Source organism: Bos javanicus, chromosome 3, assembly GCF_032452875.1.
Source record: "Bos javanicus breed banteng chromosome 3, ARS-OSU_banteng_1.0, whole genome shotgun sequence".
Taxonomy (NCBI): domain Eukaryota; kingdom Metazoa; phylum Chordata; class Mammalia; order Artiodactyla; family Bovidae; genus Bos; species Bos javanicus.
The window spans coordinates 12,570,440-12,594,604 of NC_083870.1; the positions used below are offsets into that span (position 1 = coordinate 12,570,440).

General features: G+C 40.6%; 1 protein-coding gene across 3 annotated transcripts in view; it reads left to right on the plus strand.

The window, feature by feature from the left end:
• The window catches only part of LOC133238944 (CD5 antigen-like), a 37,764-nt gene extending 13,883 nt beyond the window's left edge, over window positions 1-23,881 (plus strand). For 2 of the 3 annotated variants that reach the window (XM_061402615.1, XM_061402619.1), the window contains 4 exons: window positions 4,044-4,367; window positions 8,688-9,011; window positions 16,730-17,053; window positions 22,888-23,881. In XM_061402615.1, coding sequence (XP_061258599.1) covers window positions 4,044-4,367; window positions 8,688-9,011; window positions 16,730-17,053; window positions 22,888-22,907 — 992 coding nt within the window. In that variant the 3' untranslated portion in view covers window positions 22,908-23,881. The remainder of the gene's footprint in view (window positions 1-4,043; window positions 4,368-8,687; window positions 9,012-16,729; window positions 17,054-22,887) is intronic. The other variant, XM_061402620.1, reaches the window with a different exon arrangement.
• The last annotated feature ends 284 nt before the right edge of the window (window positions 23,882-24,165 follow it).

A 24,165-nucleotide genomic window follows, 5' to 3' on the forward strand; every position in this document is an offset into this window, starting at 1 on the left:
GATGGCAGCCCACCAGGCTCCCCCATCCCTGGATTCTCTGGGGAGAATACTGGAGTGGGTTGCCATTTCCTTCTCCAATGCATGAAGGTGAAAAGAGAAAGTGAAGTCATCCAGTTGTGTCCGACTTTAGCGACCCCATGGACTGCAGCCTACGAGGCTCCTCCGCCCATGGGATTTTCCAGGCAAGAGTACTGGAGTGGGGTTCCATTCCCTTCTCTGATATATATATATATATATATATATATATATATATCTAGGCAGTAGAAATTTGGGTCCTCAGAAATTGTATTTCATTCATATAGGTATCTGAGTCATTCCATGTAGCTCATGTTGTCATATACTGTTCATAGTCTGATAGACCACAAGCCAAGAGTCCAAATGTTGTCCCTCCAGGTACAAGAGAGCTCTCCCTGGAGGCTTGGCAAACTTAGATCTTCTTTATCACTATATCTCTCCTGGGTTGAGGGGACTTGATGGGGTTTCTTCCAGCCTATTAAATAGAATCTTCCTGAGGGCAGCAATGCTAACTAACTATCTTGATCATCACTGTTCTCTGTGTTCATAAAACAGTACTTGGAATGTAGTATCCAGAAGTTTCCTAATAGGTTTGTCCCTTGTCTCCCTATGCAATCTTTACACTCCATGTCTAAGACTTGGTTTCCTCAGAATTTACCTGGAGACTCTGTGAAGCCCATCTCCCACTCTCAACACATAGAATCTTCTAGACCCAGTTTTAGGGCTCTGAGACTTTGAGGCTCTGACTCTTCCCTTACTCAGCACTCTCTGTATTTCTTCTGAGCTAGGTTCTTGGACATGGGAAAATGTCATGAGAAGGAGCAAGGATGGTTGGGAGTGGATCATTGATACTGAGAGAGAGAGTCAGGTTGTTTAGCCCAAATTATATTTAGACATCTCCATGCTTTCAGTGCAGGGGAAATAGGTTCAATCTCTGGTCAAAGAGCCACAATCCCACAGTGGCTAGAATGAAAACTGTCACACAAGTGTATGTTCCTCGGTTGTTTGTCTCATCACAACAACGATTTGGAGTGACGGACATTAAAGCTCTCAGGGCGTCACAGCTCTCGGGTCTTGGACAAACCATATTATAGCTCTTAGGCAAATCAGTGTTACAGCTCTATTTTATTTAGAAGATAGCAGGAGAATCCATCCTCGAAGTGTGAGGGCATGCCAACCCAAAGACTCGAAGAAGAGAGTGGAGGAGTGGGCGGGGAGGGAGGGAGGGAGGGAGGGAGGGAGAGAGAGACAGAGAGAGACAGAGAGAGAGAGAACACACAAGCGGGAGAGAGAGAGAGTTCATGAGAAAGAGCTTTGGCTCCTCCTTTTATGTTTTTTTCCTCCACCTGGGCCTGCCCTGTGCAAATTGGACTTAGCCAGGAGTGCTGTTTGTTCTGCCTGAAGTCTTCATTCTGGTCCTCGGACCTTCCTTTGACCTTCCTTGTCTTTTAGCCACCACCATTTTGGACTCCTTTTCCCTGTTTTACCTATGTATAACACAGCTCTCCAAGACCTGAGAGCTGTGACACACTGAGGGCTTTAATGTCTGTCGCTCCAAATCTTTGTTGTGACAAGACAAAGAACCGAGAAACATACACTTGTGTGACAAAAACCACATTACAGAAAGTTAATTGGGATGAAAAATCACAGGGTTATGTCTCAGATTAAGGGACAAGATAAAGCCCCAGAAAAACAACTAAATGAAGCAGAGATCGGCAGCCTTCCAGTAAAAGAATTCAGAATAATGCTGGTGAAGATAATGATAGTAAAGATCATAGGATCTCAGAAATAGAATGGAGAAGATGGAAGAGATGTTTACCAAAGACCTGTAAGAACTAGAAAACCAACAGAGATGAACCATACACTAGAAGGAATCAGTAGCAGAATAACTGAGGCAGAAGAACAGATAAGTGACCTGGAGGACTGCGTGGTGAAAATCACTGCCACAGAACAGAATATAGAAAAAAGAATGAAAACAATGAAGACCAGACTAAGAGGCCTCTGGGACAACAGTAAACACACCGGCATTTGCATTATATATTTGAAAAGTAGATGAAAATTTCCCTAACGTGGAAAAGAAATAGTTAAACAAGTCCAGGAAGTGCAGAGTCCCAGGCAGGATAAATTCAAGGAGGAACACAATGAGACACACACATAGTAATCAAACTGACAAACGTTAAAGACAAAGATAAAATATTAAAAGCAACAAGGGAAAAATGACAAATAACATATAAGGGAACTCCCATGAAGTTGTAAGCTGATTTCTCAACAGTAACTCTACAAGCCAGAAGAGAATGGTATGATATATTTAAAGTGAAGAAAGAAAAACCTGCAACCAAGAAAACATTACCCATCAAGACTCCCATTCAGATTTGATGGAGAAATCAAAAGCTTTCCAAACAAGTAAAAGTTAAGAGAGCTCAGCAACACCAAACCAGCTTTACACAAATGCTAAAGAAACTTCTCTAGGCAGGAAATACAAGAGAAAGAAAAGACACACACAAAATAAACCTAAAACAATTAAGAAAATGGTAACAGGATCATACATATGGAAAATTAACTTAAATGTAAATGAATTAAATACACCAACCACAGGACTTAGACTGACTGGGTGGATGAGAACATGTGCATGTATGCACTTACATTTATCACAGCACTCTATGTAACTCCCCAAATTGTATGTAATTATTTTGTATTGCTAGGTTAATCATGTTTCCATTATGGCTTGTAATTGTAGTTATCTTTTATTTTTTGTCTGGCTATTGATTGTGAAACTAATAAACATCTTTTACTATTGAGATCATGTAACTAGTAGCTGCTTAATACCAATGGCCATTTTTCTGGTCAATAGAGAAATGAAAGAATTCTGTATCACTAAAACTACCATTTAATAGAAAACCTGTAGTCATTTTTCAAAATCCAGATGCATATTAGAATTATCCTGGAAATTTTTGAAAAATGCAAATTCTGAGGGACTGCTTTTAATCTCCAAAACTCCGGATGTATTTCTAATGAGCCACCATGTTTAAAAACAACTGGATATATAATGACCTTTTACTTTTATCTGGTCTGTTTCAATTTTTCTATTTCATGTTCAGTGTTTCATGTTTTAGTTTCATTTAGTTTATGTTTTCCAGTTTCTCAGTCTTTTTTTTGATGTTCTCTCTCAAGCCTTTATCAAGCATAGTAGAAAACCTTTTGTATACATATATATATATATAGTTTGTATAATACATACATTTTAGAAAATTTATGTTTTTTTGCTTAGCTAAAACACTTATGACATTTTGACTTCACTTGTTTGACCTAGTATGAACAGAGCGCTACATTTCTAATTTATATTCACTCAAAACCTTGACTTAGTTCCACATATTTTGGCCTCTAGAATTACTGCTGGTAATCTACTAAGTTTATTATCTTAGATTTAAAAAAAAAAAAAAACTGAATGAGACTTGAAAGTTCTAATCCAGTTCTGAGAATATAAAGGAAAAACCTTTATATTAAAAAAAAAACAAACAAACAGGGAGCTAACTTGTGATACAGTATTATTAACTGAAATACAGAGTTTGTTCAAATTTCAGACAAAATGCATGTATGTACGCTATACTTTGTTTGGCTGAAAGGGAATTACAAGACAAACTAAAATTTTATGCAACGTATTTATTGATATGATCATTATAGCATGGTGCATCTTAATTCCTGTTAGAAAATATACTTTTGAAATAATCATATGAAGCACTTATTTGTACCAAATCCAAAGGTAGGGATATTAAGCCTGTTTTTCCAAGTTTCACCAAGGGCCAAGTAAAATTACAGATTAAATTGTAATAATAATAATACAAGAGTGTAGCAGAACCAGAACTCAGAGATGGAGTCCTGGAGCTCCTCTTCCTTGTCTTCCCTTTTGACCCCCACTTTCTCACCCTTCAGTTTTCCACATCCTGAAAGTGGTAGAAGAATTCCAAAACACTGCATACATACTCTCTGGGCCACTCCTAATCTCCAACCAATATCTCATTTCTTTGCAGAGTCTTCTCCCAAAGTGCGACTGGTGAGAGGTCCCCATCGCTGTGAAGGGCGGGTGGAAGTGGAACGGAATGGCGAGTGGGGCACTGTGTGTGACAATGGCTGGAACATGAAAGACGTGGAAGTGGTGTGCCGGGAGCTGGGCTGTGGAGCAGCCAAGGGGACACCAAGTGGTAATTTGTATAAGCCACTGGCAGATGAAAAACAAAAAATCTTCATCCAAGACATCAACTGCAATGGGACAGAAGATGAATTGATTGAATGTGACCGGGTGGAAGATGTTTTTGATTGCTCCCACAGTGAGGATGCAGGGGCAATATGTGAGAGTGAGTATGGCAGGACTCAAGGACTATATGCCAACTGTCCATACCCCGCATGACCAGTCTTTGTCCTCTTTATCTTTATTCTCCCCCATGAACTAATGATTAACTGATTCCTTTTCCTTCACTTCCCACCCTTTCTCAACTGTGGACCGTGGAGACAAACATATCCTCATCTAGAACTGTTACTCCTCCTTGGTTGAGCAGTGGCACTAGTGATAAAGAACCCACCTGCCAATGCAGAGACTTAAGAGATGTGGGTTCAGTCCCTGGGTGGGGAAGATCCCCTGGAGGAGGGCACAGCAACCCATTCCACTATTCTTGCCTGGAGAATCCAATGGACAGAGGAGTCTGGTGGGCTACAGTCCATAGGGTCACACAGCATTGGACACGACTGAAGCGACTTAGCATGCACACTTGGTTGACCTAATGATTTTGTCTTAGTTTCAATCTTAGTTTTTCTTTGTTTCAATCTATCCAAGAACCGGATTCTCTTCTTCACACACACAAATATGCACAGATCTAATAACCACTAAACATTTGTATCTAAAGCTCAGTTGGAATTATGGGGAAGAAATGAGCTCCCAAAATATAATGTAAGGTTTTCAGTTCTCAAGGACTCTATCATCTAGTTAGGTAGACAGGAGATGCTCATAGGAAACCAACACACAACTGTGTATATATATGTATGCATGAGTGCATGCTCAGTCGCTTCAGTTGTGTCTGACTCTTTGTGACTCTATGGACTGTAGTCTGCCAGTCTCCTCTGTCCATGGGATGCTCCAGGCAAGAATACTGAAGTGGGTTGCCATGCCCTCCTCCAGGAGATATTTTCCACCCAGGGATTGAATCCAGGTGGATTCTGAACTCACTGAGCCACCTGGGAATCCTATATATATATATACATGTATTCATATACAACAATTATATATATAGTATATATTATATTAATATATATGTATATAATAGACTAGTCCCTTAGCCAAATCACAGTCTAATTGAAAAGGACATAGACACACAGAAAGTTATTAATGCATAGAAAGCAAATATATGAAAGGAATAAAGGAATACAACAACAATTATATATATATATATATATATATATATATATATATATGTATATAGGCATTAGAAATTTGGGTCCTCAGAAATTGTATTTCATTCATATAGGTATCTGAGTCATCCCATGTAGCCCATGTTGTCATATACTGCTCATAGTCTGATAGACCACAAGTCAAGAGTCCAAATACTGTCCCTCCAAGTACAACAGAGCTCTCCCTGGAGGCTTGGCAAACTTAGATCTTCTTTATCACTATATCTCTCCTGGGCTGAGGGGACTTGATGGGATTGCTTCCAGCCTATTAAATAGAATCTTCTTGAGGACAGCAATGCCAGCTATCTTGATCATCACTGTTCTCTGTGTTCATAACATAGTACTTGGAATGTAGTATCCAGAAGTTTCTGGATAGGCTTGTCCCTTGTCTCCCTATGCAATCTTTACACTTCATGAATAAGTCTTGGTTTCCTCAGAACTTATCTGGAGACTCTGTGAAGCCCATCTCCCACTCCCAACACTTAGAATCTTCTAGACCCAGTTTTAGGGCTCTGAGACTTTGAGGCTCTGACTCTTCCCTTACTCAGCACTCTCTGTATTTCTTCTGAGCTAGGTTCTTGGACATGGGAAAATGTCATGAGAGGGAGCAAGGATGGTTGGGAGTGGATCATTGATACTGAGAGAGAGAGTCAAGTTGTTTAGCCCAAATTATATCTAGACATCTCCATGCTTTCAGTGCAGGGGAAATAGGTTCAATCTCTGGTCAAAGAGCCACAATCCCACAGTGGCTAGAATGAAAACCACATTACAGAAAGTTAACCAGGATGAAAAATCACAGGGTTATGTACCAGATTAAGGGACAAGATAAAGCCCCAGAAAACAACCTAATGAAGCAGAGATCGGCAGCCTTCCAGTAAAAGAATTCAGAATAATGATAATAAAGATAATGATAGTAAAGATCATAGGATCTCAGAAATAGAATGGAGAAGATGGAAGAGATGTTTACCAAAGACCTGTAAGAACTAGAAAACCAACAGAGATGAACCATACACTAGAAGGAATCAGTAGCAGAATAACTGAGGCAGAAGAACAGATAAGTGACCTGGAGGACTGCGTGGTGAAAATCACTGCCACAGAACAGAATATAGAAAAAAGAATGAAAACAATGAAGACCAGACTAAGAGGCCTCTGGGACAACAGTAAACACACCGGCATTTGCATTATAGGGGCCCCAGAAGGAGAAGAGAGAGAGAAAGGACCCAAGAAAATATTCGAATAATAGATGAAAATTTCCCTAACATGGAAAAGAAATAGTTAAACAAGTCCAGGAAGTGCAGAATCCCAGGCAGGATAAATTCAAGGAGGAACACAATGAGACACACACATAGTAATCAAACTGACAAAAGTTAAAGACAAAGATAAAATATTAAAAGCAACAAGGGAAAAATGACAAATAACATATAAGGGAACTCCCATGAAGTTGTAAGCTGATTTCTCAACAGTAACTCTACAAGCCAGAAGAGAATGGTATGATATATTTAAAGTGAAGAAAGAAAAACCTGCAACCAAGAATGCATTACCCATCAAGACTCCCAATCAGATTTGATGGAGAAATCAAAAGCTTTCCAAACAAGTAAAAGTTAAGAGAGCTCAGCACCTCCAAACCAGCTTTACACAAATGCTAAAGAAACTTCTCTAGGCAGGAAACACAAGAGAAGGAAAAGACATACACAAAATAAACCTAAAACAATTAAGAAAATGGTAATAGGATCATACATATGGAAAATTAACTTAAATGTAAATGAATTAAATACACCAACCACAGGACTTAGACTGACTGGGTGGATGAGAACATGTGCATGTATGCACTTACACTTATCACAGTACTCTACTTAACTCCCCAAATTGTATGTAATTATTTTGTATTGCTAGGATAATCATGTTTCCACTATGGCTTGCAATTGTCGTTATCTTCTATTTTTTGTCTGGCTATTGATTGTGAAACTAATAAACATCTTTTACTATTGAGATCATGTAACTAGTAGCCACTTAATACCATTAGCCATTTTTCTGGTCAACAGAGAAATGAAAGAATTCTGTATCACTAAAACTACCATTTAATAGAAAACCTGTAGTCATTTTTCAAAATCCAGATGCATATTAGAATTATCTTGGAAATTTTTGAAAAGTGCAAATGCTGAGGGACTGCTTTTTATCTCCAAAGCTCTGGATGTATTTCTAATGAGCCACCATGTTTAAAAATAATTGGATATATAATGACCTTTTACTTTTATCTGGTCTGTTTCAATTTTTCTATTTCATGTTCAGTGCTTCATGTTTTAGTTTTCATTTAGTTTATGCTTTCCAGTTTCTTGGTCTTTTTTTTGATGTTCTCTCTCAAGCCTTTATCAAGCATAGTAGAAAACCTTTTGTATACATATATATATATATATATAGATTGTATAATATATATATTTTAGAAAACATATGATTTTTTGCTTAGCTAAAACACTTATGACATTTTGACTTCACTTGTTTTATCTAGTATGAATAGAATGCTAGATTTTTAATTTATATTCACTCAAAACCTTGACTCAGATCCACGTATTTTGGCTACTAGGATTACTACTGGTAATCTGGAAAGTTTCTTATCTTAGATTAAAAAAAAACTGAATATGGCTTGAAAGTTCTAATCCAGTTCTGAGAATATAAAGGAATACTATGTTGTTACGAAAAACCAAACAAACAGGGAGCTAACTTGTGATACAGTATTATTAACTGAAATACAGATTTTGTTCAGATTTCAGACAAAATGCATGTATGTATTCTATACTTTGTTTGGCTGGAAGGGAATTACAAGACAAACTAAAATTTTATGCAACGTATTTATTGATATGATCATTATAGCATGGTGCATCTTAATTCCTGTTAGAAAGTATACTTTTGAAATAGTCATATGAAGCACTTGTTTGTACCAAATCCAAAGGTAGGGATATTAAGCCTGTTTTTCCAAGTTTCACCAAGGGCCAAGTAAAATTACAGATTAAATTGTAATAATAATAATAATAATAATACAAGAGTGTAGCAGAACCAGAACTCAGAGATGGAGTCCTGGAGCTCCTCTTCCTTGTCTTCCCTTTTGACTCCCACTTTCTCACCCTTCAGTTTTCCACATCCTGAAAGTGGTAGAAGAATTCCAAGAAGACTGCATACATGCCTGAGTGCTCTCTGGGCCACTCCTAATCTCCAACCAATATCTCATTTCTTTGCAGAGTCTTCTCCCAAAGTGCGACTGGTGAGAGGTCCCCATCGCTGTGAAGGGCGGGTGGAAGTGGAACGGAATGGCGAGTGGGGCACTGTGTGTGACGACAGCTGGAACATGAAAGACGCGGAAGTGGTGTGCCGGGAGCTGGGCTGTGGAGCAGCCAAGGGGACACCAAGTGGTAATTTGTATAAGCCATTGGCAGATGAAAAACAAAAAATCTTCATCCAAGATGTCAACTGCAGTGGGACGGAAGATAAATTGATTGAATGTGACCGGGTGGAAGACGTTTGTGATTGCTCCCACAGTGAGGATGCAGGGGCAATGTGTGAGAGTGAGTATGGCAGGACTCAAAGACTATATGCCAACTGCCCATACCCCGCATGACCAGTCTTTGTCCTCTTTATCTTTATTCTCTAGCATGAATTAATGGTTAACTGATTCCTTGTCCTTCACTTCTCACCGTTTCTCAACTGTGAACCCTGGAGACAAATATATCCTCATCTAGAACTGTTACTCCTCCTTGGTTGAGCAGTGGCACTAGTGATAAAAAACCCACCTGCCAATGCAGAGACTTAGAGACGTGGGTGCAATCCCTGGGTGGGGAAGATCCCCTGGAGGAGGGCACAGCAACCCACTCCAGTATTCTTGCCTGGAGAATCCAATGGACAGAGGAGTCTGGCGGGCTACAGGCCATAGGGTCACACAGAGTCAGAGATTACTGAAGCAACTTAGCATGCACACTTGGTTGAACCAATGATTTTGTCTTAGTTTCAATCTTAGTTTTTCTTTGTTTCAATCTATCCAAGAACCTGATTCTCTTCTTCACACGCACAAACATGCGCAGATCTAATAACCACTAAACATTTGTATCGAAAGCTCAGATGAAGTTATGGGGAAGAAATGAGCTCCCAAAATATAACGCAATTTTATCAGATCTCAAGGAGTTTATCATTTAGTTAGGTAGACAGGAGATGCTCATAGGAAACGAACACACAACAACTGTGTATATATATGTATGCATGAGTGCATGCTCAGTCTCTTCAGCTGTATCTGACTCTTTGTGACCCTATGGACTGTAGTCTGCCAATCTCCTGTGTCCATGGGATGCTCCATGCAAGAATACTGGAGTAGGTTACCATGCCCTTCTCCTGGGGATCTTTTCCACCCAGGGATTGAACCCAGGTGGATTCCGTACCCACTGAGCCACCTGGGAAGCCTATATCTATACACATATTCATATACAAAATTATATATAGATTATATATATATATATATACACATACATGCATATACTAGTCCCTTAGCCAAATCAGTCTGATGGAAAAGGAGATAAACACACAGAAAATTATTAATGCATAGAAAGCAAATATATGACAGGAATACAACAACTACTATATATATATATATATATATATGTATATATATATGCAGTAGAAATTTGGGTCCTCAGAATTGTGTTTCATTCATATAGGTATCTGAGTCATCCCATTTAGCCCATGTTGTCATACACTGTTCATAGTCTGATAGACCAAAAGCCAAGTGTCCAAATGTTGTCCCTCCAGGTATAGCACCGCTCTCCCTGGAGGCTTGGCAAACTTAGATCTTCTTTATCACTATATCTCTCTGGGGCTGAGAGGACTTGATGGGATTGCTTCAAGCCTATTAAATAGAATCTTCTTGAGGACAGCGATGCCAGCTATCTTGATCATCACTGTTCTCTACGTTCATAAAACAGTACTTGGAATGTAGTGTCCAGAAATTTGATTCCTGATAAGCTTTTCCCTTGTCTCCCTACGCAGTCCTCTATACTCCATGAATAAGTCTTGGTTTCCTCAGAACTTATCTGGAGACTCTGTGAAGCCCATCTCCCACTCCCAACACTTAGAATCTTCTAGACCCAGTTTTAGGGCTCTGAGACTTTGAGGCTCTGACTCTTCCCTTACTCAGCACTCTCTGTATTTCTTCTGAGCTAGGTTCTTGGACATGGGAAAATGTCATGGGAAGTAGCAAGGATGATTGGGAGTGGATCATTGATACTGAGAGAGAGAGTCAGGTTGTTTAGCCCATATTATATCTAGAGATCTCCATGCTTTCAGTGCGGGGGGAACAGGTTCAATCTCTGGTCAAAGAGCCACAATCCCACAGTGGCTAGAATGAAAACCACATTACAGAAAGTTAACCAGGATGAAAAATCACAGGGTTATGTACCAGATTAAGGGACAAGATAAAGCCCCAGAAAAACAACTAAATGAAGCAGAGATAGGCAGCCTTCCAGTAAAAGAATTCAGAATAATGATAATAAAGATAATGATAGTAAAGATCATAGGATCTCAGAAATAGAATGGAGAAGATGGAAGAGATGTTTACCAAAGACCTGTAAGAACTAGAAAACCAACAGAGATGAACCATACACTAGAAGGAATCAGTAGCAGAATAACTGAGGCAGAAGAACAGATAAGTGACCTGGAGGACTGCGTGGTGAAAATCACTGCCACAGAACAGAATATAGAAAAAAGAATGAAAACAATGAAGACCAGACTAAGAGGCCTCTGGGACAACAGTAAACACACCGGCATTTGCATTATAGGGGCCCCAGAAGGAGAAGAGAGAGAGAAAGGACCCAAGAAAATATTCGAATAATAGATGAAAATTTCCCTAACATGGAAAAGAAATAGTTTAAAAAGTCCAGGAAGTGCAGAATCCCAGGCAGGATAAATTCAAGGAGGAACACAATGAGACACACACATAGTAATCAAACTGACAAAAGTTAAAGACAAAGATAAAATATTAAAAGCAACAAGGGAAAAATGACAAATAACATATAAGGGAACTCCCATGAGGTTGTAAGCTGATTTCTCAACAGTAACTCTACAAGCCAGAAGAGAATGGTATGATATATTTAAAGTGAAGAAAGAAAAACCTGCAACCAAGAATGCATTACCCATCAAGACTCCCAATCAGATTTGATGGAGAAATCAAAAGCTTTCCAAACAAGTAAAAGTTAAGAGAGCTCAGCACCTCCAAACCAGCTTTACATAAATGCTAAAGAAACTTCTCTAGGCAGGAAACACAAGAGAAGGAAAAGACACACACAAAATAAACCTAAAACAATTAAGAAAATGGTAATAGGATCATACATATGGAAAATTAACTTAAATGTAAATGAATTAATACACCAACCACAAGGCTTAGACTGACTGGGTGAATGAGAACATGTGCATGTATGCACTTACACTTATCACAGTACTCTACTTTAGTCCCCAAATTGTATGTAATTATTTTATATTGCTAGGATAATCATGTTTCCACTATGGCTTGCAATTGTCATTATCTTCTATTTTTTGTCTGGCTATTGATTGTGAAACTAAGAAACATCTTTTATTATTGAGATCATGTAACTAGTAGCCGCTTAATACCATTGGCCATTTTTCTGGTCAATAGAGAAATGAAAGAATTCCATATCACTAAGATCAGATCAGTCGCTCAGTCGTGTCTGACTCTTTGCAACCCCATGAATCACAGCATGCCAGGCCTCTCTGTCCATCACCAATTCCCGGAGTTCACCCAGACTCACGTCCATCGAGTCAGTGATGCCATCGAGCCATCTCATCCTCTGTCGTCCCCATCTCCTCCTGCCCCCAATCCCTCCCAGCATCAGAGTCTTTTCCAATGAGTCAACTCTTCGCACGAGGTGGCCCAAGTACTGGAGTTTCAGTTTTAGCATCATTCCTTCCAAAGAAATCCCAGGGCTGATCTCCTTCAGAATGGACTGGTTGGATCTCCTTGCAGTCCAAGGGACTCTCAAGCATCTTCTCCAACACCACAGTTCAAAAGCATCAATTCTTCGGCGCTCAGCCTTCTTCACAGTCCAACTCTCGCATCCACACATGACCACAGGAGAAACCATAGCCTTGACTAGACGAACCTTTGTTGGCAAAGGAATGTCTCTGCTTTTGAACATGCTATCTAGGTTGGTCATAACTTTCCTTCCAAGGAGTAAGCATCTTTTAATTTCATGGCTGCAGTCACCATCTGCAGTGATTTTGGAGCCCGGAAAAATAAACTCTGAAACTGTTTCCACTGTTTCCCCATCTATTTCCCATGAAGTGATGGGACCGGATGCCATGATCTTCGTTTTTTGAATGTTGAGCTTTAAGCCAACCTTTTCACTTTCCTCTTTCACTTTCATCAAGAGGCTTTTGAGTTCCTCTTCACTTTCTGCCATAAGGGTGGTGTCATCTGCATATCTGAGGTTATTGATATTTCTCCCGGCAGTCTTGATTCCAGCTTGTGTTTCTTCCAGTCCAGAGTTTCTCATGATGTACTCTGCATATAAGTTAAATAAACAGGGTGACAATATACAGCTTTGACAAACTCCTTTTCCTATTTGGAACCAGTCTGTTGTTCCATGTCCAGTTCTAACTGTTGCTTCCTGATCTGCATATACGGTTCTCAAGAGGCAGATCAGGTGGTCTGGTATTCCCATCTCTTTCAGAATTTTCCACTGTTTATTGTGATCCACACAGTCAAAGGCTTTGGCATAGACAATAAAGCAGAAATAGATGTTTTTCTGGAACTCTTTTGCTTTTTATATGATCCAGAGGATGTTGGCAATTTGATCTCTGGTTCCTCTGCCTTTTCTAAAACCAGCTTGAACATCAGGAAGTTCACGGTTCACATATTGCTGAAGCCTGGCTTGGACAATTTTGAGCATTACTTTACTAGCATGTGAGATGAGTGCAATTGTGAGGTAGTTTGAACATTCTTTGGCATTGCCTTTCTTTGGGATTGGAATGAAAACTGACCTTTTCCAGTCCTGTGGCCACTGCTGAGTTTTCCAAATTTGCTGGCATATTGAGTGCAGCACTTTCACAGCATCATCTTTCAGGGTTTGAAATAGCTCGACTGGAATTCCATCCCCTCCACTAGCTTTGTTCATAGTAATGCTTTCTAAGGCCCACTTGACTTCATATTCCAGGATGTCTGGCTCTAGGTCAGTGATCACACCATCGTGATTATCTGGGTCATGAAGATCTTTTTTGTACAGTTCTTCTGTGTATTCTTGCCATCTCTTCTTAATATCTTCTGCTTCTGTTAGGTCCATAGCATTTCTGTCCTTTATCGAGCTCATCTTTGCATGAAATGTTCTCCTTTGGTGTCTCTGATTTTCTTGAAGAGTTCTCTAGTCTTTCCCATTCTGTTGTTTTCCTCTATTTCTTTGCATTGATCGCTGAAGAAGGCTTTCTTTTCTCTTCTTGCTATTCTTTGGAACTCTGCATTCAGATGTTTATATCTTTCCTTTTCTCCTTTGCTTTTTGCTTCTCTTCTTTTCACAGCTATTTGTAAGGCCTCCCCAGACAGCCATTTTGCTTTTTTGCATTTCTTTTCAATGGGAATGGTCTTGATCTCTGTCTCCTGTACAATGTCATGAACCTCATTCCACAGTTCATCAGGCACTCTATCCATCAGATCTAGTCCCTTAAATCTATTTCTCACTTCCACTGTATAATCATAAGGGATTTGATTTAGGTCATACCTGAATGGTCTAGTGCTTTTCCCTACTTTCTTCAATTTGAGTTTGAACTTGGCAATAAGGAGTTCATGGTCTGAGCCACAGTCAGCTCCTGGTCTTGTGTTTGCTGACTGTATAGAACTTCTCCATCTTTGGCTGCAAAGAATATAATCAATCTGATTTCAGTGTTGACCATCTGTTGATGTCCATGTGTAGAGTCTTCTCTTGTGTTGTTGGAAGAGGGTGTTTGTTATGACCAGTGCATTTCCTTGACAAAACTCTATTAGTCTTTGCCCTGCTTCATTCCGTATTCCAAGGCCAAATTTGCCTGTTACTCCAGGTGTTTCTTGACTTCCTACTTTTGCATTCCAGTCCCCTATAATGAAAAGGACATCTTTTTTGGGTGTTAGTTCTAAAAGGTCTTGTAGGTCTTCATAGAACCGTTCAACTTCAGCTTCTTCAGCATTACTGGTTGGGGCATAGACTTGGATTACTGTGATATTGAATGGTTTGCTTTGGAAATGAACAGAGATCATTCTGTCATTTTTGAGATTGCATCCAAGTTCTGCATTTCGGACTCTTTTGTTGACCATGATGGCCACTCCATTTCTTCTGAGGGATTCCTGCCTACAGTAGTAGATATAATGGTCATCTGAATTAAATTCACCCATCCAGTCCATTTCAGTTCGCTGATTCCTAGAATGTCGACATTCACTCTTGCCATCTCTTGTTTGACCACTTCCAGTTTGCCTTGATTCATGGACCTGACATTCCAGGTTCCTATGCAATATTGCTTTTTATAGCATCCGACCTTGCTTCTATTACCAGTCACATCCTCAGCTGGGTATTGTTTTTGCTTTGGCTCCATCCCTTCATTCTTTCTGGAGTTATTTCTCCACTGATCTCCAGTAGCATATTGGGCACCTACTGACCTGGGGAGTCCCTCTTCCAGTATCCTATCATTTTGTCTGTTCATACTGTTCATGGGGTTCTCAAGGCAAGAATACTGAAGTGGTTTGCCATTCCCTTCTCCAGTGGACCACATTCTGTCAAATCTCTCCACCATGACCCGCCCCTCTTGGGTTGCCCCACAGGCATGGCTTAGTTTCATTGAGTTAGACAAGGCTGTGGTCCTAGTGTGATTAGATTGACTAGTTTTCTGTGAGTATGGTTTCAGTGTGTTTGCCCTCTGATGCCTTCTTGCAACACCTACTGTCTTACTTGGGTTTCTCTTACCTTGGGCATGGGGTATCTCTTCACGGCTGCCCCAGCAAAGCGCAGCCATTGCTCCTTACCTTGGACGACGGGTATTTCCTCACTGCCGCCCTTCCTGACCTTTAAAGTGGGATAGCTCCCCTAGGCCCACTGCCATTTAATAGAAAAACCTGGAGTCACTTTTCAAAATCCAGATGCATATTAGAATTATCTTGGAAATTTTTGAAAAGTGCAAATGCTGAGGGACTGCTTTTTATTTCCAAAGCCCCGGATGTATTTCTAATGAGCCACCATGTTTAAAAACAACTGGATATATGATGACCTTTGACTTTTATCTGGTCTGTTTCAATTTTTCTATTTCATGTTCAGTGCTTCATGTTTTAGTTTTCATTTAATTTATGTTTTCCAGTTTCTCAGTCTTTTTTTTTTTTTTTTTGATGTTCTCTCTCAAGCCTTTATCAAGCATAGTAGAAAACCTTTTGTATACATATATATATATATATAGATTGTATAATACATATATTTTAGAAAATTTATGGTTTTTTTGCTTAGCTAAAACACTTATGACATTTTGACTTCACTTGTTTGACCTAGTGTGAACAGAATGCTAAATTTCTAATTTATATTCACTCAAAACCTTGATTCAGGTCCACATATTTTGGCATCTAGGATTACTTCTGGTAATCTAGAAAGTTTCTTATCTTAGATTAAAAAAAAAACTGAATATGGCTTGAAAGTTCTAATCCAGTTCTGAGAATATAAAGGAATACTATGTTGTTACGAAAAACCAAACAAACAGGGAGCTAACTTGTGATACAGTATTATTAACTGAAATACAGATTTTGTTCAGATTTCAGACAAAATACATGTATGTATGCTATACTTTGTTTGGCTGGAAGGGAATTACAAGACAAACTAAAATTTTATGCAGCGTATTCATTGATATGATCATTATAGCATGGTGCATCTTAATTCCTGTTAGAAAGTATACTTTTGAAATAATCATATGAAGCACTTGTTTGTACCAAATCCAAAGGTAGGGATATTAAGCCTGTTTTTCCAAGTTTCACCAAGGGCCAAGTAAAATTACAGATTAAATTGTAATAATAATAATAATAATAATACAAGAGAGTAGCAGAACCAGAACTCAGAGATGGAGTCCTGGAGCTCCTCTTCCTTGTCTTCCCTTTTGACTCCCACTTTCTCACCCTTCAGTTTTCCACATCCTGAAAGTGGTAGAAGAATTCCAAGAAGACTGCATACATGCCTGAGTGCTCTCTGGGCCACTCCTAATCTCCAACCAATATCTCATTTCTTTGCAGAGTCTCCTCCCAAAGTGCGACTGGTGAGAGGTCCCCATCGCTGTGAAGGGCGGGTGGAAGTGGAACGGAATGGCGAGTGGGGCACTGTGTGTGACGACAGCTGGAACATGAAAGACGCGGAAGTGGTGTGCCGGGAGCTGGGCTGTGGAGCAGCCAAGGGGACACCAAGTGGTAATTTGTATAAGCCACTGGCAGATGAAAAACAAAAAATCTTCATCCAAGATGTCAACTGCAGTGGGACGGAAGATAAATTGATTGAATGTGACCAGGTGGAAGACGTTTTTGATTGCTCCCACAGTGAGGATGCAGGGGCAATGTGTGAGAGTGAGTATGGCAGGACTCAAAGACTATATGCCAACTGCCCATATCCCGCATGACCACTCTTTGTCCTCTTTATCTTTATTCTCCAGCATGAATTAATGGTTAACTGATTCCTTTTCCTTCACTTCTCACCGTTTCTCAACTGTGAACCCTGGAGACAAATATATCCTCATCTAGAACTGTTACTCCTCCTTGGTTGAGCAGTGGCACTAGTGATAAAGAACCCACCTGCCAATGCAGAGACTTAGAGACGTGGGTGCAATCCCTGGGTGGGGAAGATCCCCTGGAGGAGGGCACAGCAACCCACTCCAGTATTCTTGCCTGGAGAATCCTCATGGACAGAGGAGCAGAGTCAAACAGGACTGAGTGACTACGCTCAGCGGTCATGGAGCAAATAACCATGGCAAAGCTATTTAATTGTGCTGCTCATCAATTCTCTTGTTTTTAAAATGCAGCTAATGATACTTGCCTTTGTATATGAACATGCTTCAAGCAGTATTAAGTGCTAGAGTATTATAAAGTATTATATTAAATTCTATATAATAGGGACAGGACACACAGTTCCATATACTTGTTGAAGTCTTCAATTAAAAAAAAAGCTACTAGAAAGCCATTCATAAGTATTAGACTTTTATAAACTAGATGGGAAAGTAAAAGGTCTTAGTTAAGGGAACAGACCTGGCACATGGATTGGAAACTAGAGGAAGGGCTATGATCACAGAAACACAAGCAGGTAGAGAGCTACAGAAATGTTGATGGGATTTGAAGGTTCAAAGTCAGGAGGGGCGGCCTTGTCTAAGGTAAGGAGCAGTGGCTGTACTTTGTTGAAGCAGCTGTGAAGAGATGCCCCATGTCCAAGATAAGAGAAACCCAAGTAGATGGTAGGTGTTGTGAGAGGGCATCAGAGGGCAGACACACTGAAACCACAATCACAGAAAACTAGCCAATCTGATCACATGGACCACAGCCTTGTCTAACTCAATGAAACCAAGCCATGCCATGTGGGGCCACCCAAGACAGACAGGTCATGGTGGACAGGTCTGACAGAATGTGGTCCACTGGAGAAGGGAATGGCAAACCACTTCAGTATTCTTGCCTTGAGAACCCCATGAACAGTATGAAAAGGCAAAATGATAGGATACTGGAAAAGGGACTCCCCAGATCCCAATATGCTACAAGGGATCAGTGGGGATATCACTCCAGAAAGAATGAAGGAATGGAGCCAAAGCAAAAACAATATCCAGTTGTGGATGTGACTGGTGATAGAAGCAAGGTCTGATGCTGTAAAGACAATATTGCATAGGAACCTGGAATGTCAGGTCCTTGAATCAAGTCAAATTGGAAGGGGCCAAACAGGAGATAGCAAGAGTGAATGTCAACATTCTAGGAATCATGGAACTAAAGTGGACTGGAATGGGTGAATTTAACTCAGATGACCATTATATCTACTACTGTAGGCAGGAATCCCTTAGAAGAAATGGTGTAGCCATCATGGTCAACAAAAGAGTCTGAAATGCAGTACTTGGATGCAATCTCAAAAATGACAGTATGATTGTTTGTTTCCAAGCCAAACCATTCAATATAATGGTGATCCAAGTCTATGCCCCAACCAGTAACGCTTAAGAAGCTGAAGTTGAACAGTTCTATGAAGACCTACAAGACCTTTTAGAACTAACACACAAAAAAGATGTCCTTTTCATTATAGGGGACTGAAATGCAAAAGTAGGAAGTCAAGAAACACCTGGAGTAACAGTCAAATTTGGCCTTGGAGTACAGAATGAAGCAGGGCAAAGGATAATAGAGTTTTGCTAAGAGAACGCACTGATGATAGCAAACACCCTCTTCCAACAACATAAGAGAAGACACCACAAATGGACATCATAGATGTTCAACACTGAAATCAGATTGATTATATTCTCTGCAGTCAAAGTTGGAGAAGCTCTATACAGTCAGCAAACACAAGACCAGGAGCTGACTGTGGCTCAGATCATGAACTCGTTATCGCCAAATTCAGACTTAAATTGAAGAAAGTGGGGAAAACCACTAGACCATTCAGGTATGACCTAAATCAAATCCCTTATGATTATACAGTGGAGGTGAGAAATAGATTTAAGGGACTAGATCTGAATGAGTGCCTGATGAACTATAGACGGAAGTTTGTGACATTGTACAGGAGACAGGGATCAAGACCATCCCCATGGAAAAGAAATGCAAAAAAGCAGAATGGCTGTCTGAGGGGGCCTTACAAATAGCTGTGAAAAGAAGAGAAGTGAAAAGCAAAGGAGAAAAGGAAAAATATTCCAATTTGAATGCAGAGTTCCAAAGAATAGCAAGGAGAGATAAGAAACCTTCCTCACTGATCAATGCAAGGAAATAGAGGAAAACAACAGAATGGGAAAGACTAGAGAACTCTTCAAGAAAATTAGAGATACCAAGGAAACATTTCATGCAAAGATGAGCTCGATAAAGGACAGAAATGGTATGGACTTAACAGAAGCCAAAGATATTAAGAAGAGGTGGCAAGAATACACAGAAGAACTGTACAAAAAAGATCTTCATGACCCAGATAATCACGATGGTGTGATCACTCATCTAGAGCCAGACATCCTGGAATGTGAAGTCAAGTGGGCCTTAGAAAGCATTACTATGAACAAAGCTAGTGGAGGGGATGGAATTCCAGTTGAACTATTTCAAAACCTGAAAGATGATGCTGTGAAAGTGCTGCACTCAATATGCCAGCAAATTTGGAAAACTCAGCAGTGGCCACAGGACTGGAAAAGGTCAGTTTTACTGCTGCACAATTGCACTCATCTCACATGCTAGTAAAGTAATGCTCAAAATTCTCCAAACCAGACTTTGGGAATACATGAATGTGAACTTCCAGATGTTCAATCTGGTTTTAGAAAAGGCAGAGGAACCAGAGATCAAATTGCCAACATCTGCTGGATCATCAAAAAAGCAAGAGAGTTCCAGAAAAACATATATTTCTGCTTTATTGACTATGCCAAAGCATTAGACTGTGTGGATCACAATAAACTGTGGAAAATTCTGAAAGAGATGGGAATTCCAGACCACCTGACCTGCCTCTTGAGAAACCTATATGCAGGTCAGGAAGCAACAATTAGAACTGGACATGACACAACAGACTGTCTCCCAATAGGAAAAGGAGTATGTCACGGCTGTATGTTGTCACCCTGCTTATTTAACTTCTATGCAGAGTACATCATGAGAAATGCTGGGCTGGAAGAAGCACAAGCTGGAATCAAGATTGCCAGGAGAAATATAAATAACCTCAGATATGCAGATGACACGACCTTTGTAACAGAAAGTGAAGAGGAACTCAAAAGCCTCTTGATGAAAGTGAAAGAGGAGAGTGAAATAGTTGGCTCAAAGCTCAACATTCAGAAAACTAAGATCATGGCATCTGGTCCCATCACTTCATGGGAAATAGATGGGGGAACATTGGAAACAGTGTCAGACTTTATATTTTTGGCTCCAAAATCATTGCAGATGGTGACTGCAGCCATGAAATTAAAAGATGCTTACTCCTTGGAAGGAAAGCAATGACCAACCTAGATAGCATATTAAAAAGCAGAGACATTACTTTGCCAACAAAGGTCCATCTAGTCAAGGCTATGGTTTTTCCAGTGGTCATGTATGCATGTGAGAGTTGAACGGTGAAGAAAGCTGAGCACCGAAGAATTGATGCTTTTTAACTCTGGTTTTGGAGAAGACTCTTGAGAGTCCCTTGGACTGCATGGAGATCTCCATCCTAAAGGAGATCAGTCCTCGGTGTTCATTGGAAGGACTGATGCTGAGGCTGAACCTCCAATACTTTGGCCACCTCATATGAAGAGTTGACTAATTGGAAAAGACCCTAATGCTGAGAGGGATTGGGGGCAGGAGGAGAAGGCGACGGCAGAGGATGAGATGGCTGGATGGCATCACCGATCGATGGACATGAATTTTGGTGAACTCTGGGAGTTGGTGATGGACAGGGAGGCCTGGCGTGCTACGATTCATGGGGTCAAAAAGAGTCGGACATGATTGAGCGACTGGATTGAACTGAACTAAACTGTAGACGATTTTTTTTCTTCTTTCCATTCCCCACTCCATGCCCTGCCTCGGCAGATCCCTTAAATAGAGGCCGGTAAACGGAGACACCAGCTGCTCTGGGCGACTGGGGTGCTGCACAGGGGCATATGGGGCTCTGTCTGTGATGATGGCTGGGGGACAAAGGAGGAGCACGTGGTGTGCGGGCAACTGGACTGTGGAAAGCCAATCTTTGTATCTGTCAAAGCACGGAGAAAGTTTGTCCCTGGAGACGGGCATATCTGGCTAGATGATGTCCATTGCAAAGGGCAAGAGCAGTCCCTGGAGCAGTGTCAGCATAGGTTCTGGGGGGTATCATGACTGCAACCACAAGGAAGATATAGTCGTATTCTGCTTGGGTAAGCCTTGTAGATTGGGCAGTCCCCATGGGGACTGGCATGGACGAAGGTGAAGAAGCTGGTGGTGGGGTGTGAACTCTGAGGGTAAGGGTTATTCTACTAGTGCTGCACAGCTGCCCATAATAGTCACCTACTTTATGTTACTTCAAGGAATTATTGAGAATCCTAGTCTTGGATAGAATGATAATAATAGTTTAAAAATCCCATACCATACAGTTATTGCATGTGAGAACAAAAGAGGTTTTGAAAATTATTCAATTGACACCATTTTTAAATCTGAAGAGAGTAAGAGTCAGAGAAAAGAAGCAACTTTCCAAAATCATAAAAATTGTTTTCAAACGATGGAGCAGAACTAAAATGACCAGTCTTGGCTCAGCTCAGGATTAGTTGACTTAGAGGACCCCAGGTCTCAAACTGTAAGTTAAAACTGTAGGAGATGGTCCCACCTCTTTCTACCTATTGTCACTACCCAGATTTTAAATTAATCTGTGGAAATGGGGCTAGGGGAGGGGTCTCTTTGTGAATATCCATGAGAGTGTCTTTTCAGAGAAGCCAGGATTCCAGCTGTAAATTGTAGACCTCCCTCTATTGTTGGGCTTCCCTTGTGGCTCAGCTGGTAAAGAATCTGCCTGCAATGTGGGAGACCTGGGTTTGATCCCGGGATGGGAAGATCCCCTGGAGAAGGGAAAGGCTACCCCACTCTAGTATTCTGGCCTATGGAATTCTATGGACAGTATAGGCCATGGGGTCTCAACGAGTTGGACACGACTGAGCGACTTTAACTTTCACTTCACAGGAGAGTAAAGGCAGAAATCTTGTCCCCATATGAGTCAGGAAATGCTAAGCATAGCCCTTGGGTGGCTGACCCAAGAGAGTCACAACTCTGATGCCCCAAGCTTTGTAATTAGTGTGGGATGTGACGTGCAGGGCTGCCTGGTTACCTACTCAGGGAATTGTGTAAGAGCTGAGAGATGATCAAAAATATGAAGAGCAGCTAGTGCCCAGAAATGGAGGGCTTTAGTCATGGAAGACTAGTGTTTGAATCTTGAGCCTGCCATTATGAGGCTAGTTAATCTTAGCTAGTAAAAAGGAGATACTTGCTCCATTTCTCTCGAAGAGCTTTGTGATTGTGGAGGGTGAGAAGTGCTAATATAAGTGAATATGGTTTGTGACTCACATGGGAGCTGGTTGAATACATCTGGGGCACTGAACTAGATTCTGACGTGGTTCACATCAGTGTGAGATAGGTATGTGATTAGGATCTGGGAGGGTCTCTCTTTCCTATTCTGGGAACCAGTCTTCTTTCTTGACCTTTTTGAGCTTGAATGAAATAATCCCTTCTTGACTTGTCCCCATCCTTACTGTACATTCTTCTTCTCTTTACAGAAGGGCAGCCTGACATTTGATGTTTGGCCTGACTCCAGCAGGGCCTGAGTGTCCTTTGCTTTCTCCTGGCCTCAAATGGCTTAGTGCAAGTGCTGGGCCTGCAGGCTCAGCTCCCACTCCCTCAGCCCCTAAGCAAGAATCTGAACACTCTGCTCTCAGAGCCAAGTACCCCCATCACCTCCTGGAGATATGAGTTGTTGAATTCTCTCTTGCCAAGGAAGATGACCTCCCAGTTACCTGCTCTTCACTGCTGACCCTCTGGCATTGATTCTGGCCCCTCCTGCTTCTTTTTAACCAGCCTGGGATCCCCAGGTCTGTTCATTTGACCACTACAGGACATTTCTAAGACCAAACCTACATGTCTGTAAAGAACATGAAAGGAAGGAGACAACAAAAGGAACATTTGAAGGGGAATATGGGTAAATAATGAGATGAAACTTGAGGGAAAGCTCTTTGAATGCTTTTTCTCAAGCCTTCAACACTTTTTCTTAACCTTCAACAATTAACATCTCACTATTCTCCTGTGGTCTGATAGAAACAGACACATTCTTTCAAGAGCAGAGCAGTATCCTGTAATCCTAGACCTTTCATGACACTTGGAAAAGAAGTATCACACCCTCTGAATGCCCATAATAAAATACCTTTGTTGACTATCCATATACAACTTGCCAACATGGTGTGCATTTAACAAGAAGAATCCCACAAACGTATTTTAATTTCCCCAGGAAAAATGTATGGACCTGAGACTAGAAGGGAAAGGAAGAGATGCAGAAAGAATTTGGGGGAATCCATCATTGTGCCTCATGCCAATCGGATGATATCATTTTGTCAACTCAGATTTTAGGGTCTGTAAGTCTGATGCAAGACAGAATGATACTAAGGAGAGAATCATGGCTTGGTTCTACAAACTAAAAACCTCAGGCTCTGAGACTGAGTTGAGTACCTGTTATGTGTCTGCGTTTATGCTTGCTAATAAAGTAGATGTTAAACAGTCTCAAGAGTTGCCTCTCTGTGTGGTATGCTCTTTCTACCCAAGGGGAAAGCAGGTGCATCAGTTTACAGGGGTGGCCTTACAGGTAGGATTAGCTAGAAGAGAACCTGCTGGCAGATGCAGTCATATGTGTAATATAATTCTCTCCTCTGGATGGAGAACTTTCTCCCTATTTCCTATCATGGGAAAAATAGAGAAACTTAGCTTAACAAAAGAGAAGAAGATGACCTAATAGACACTTTGATATCGATCGTGTCTACTCAAAGAGATTTTGCCTCTGTTTGATC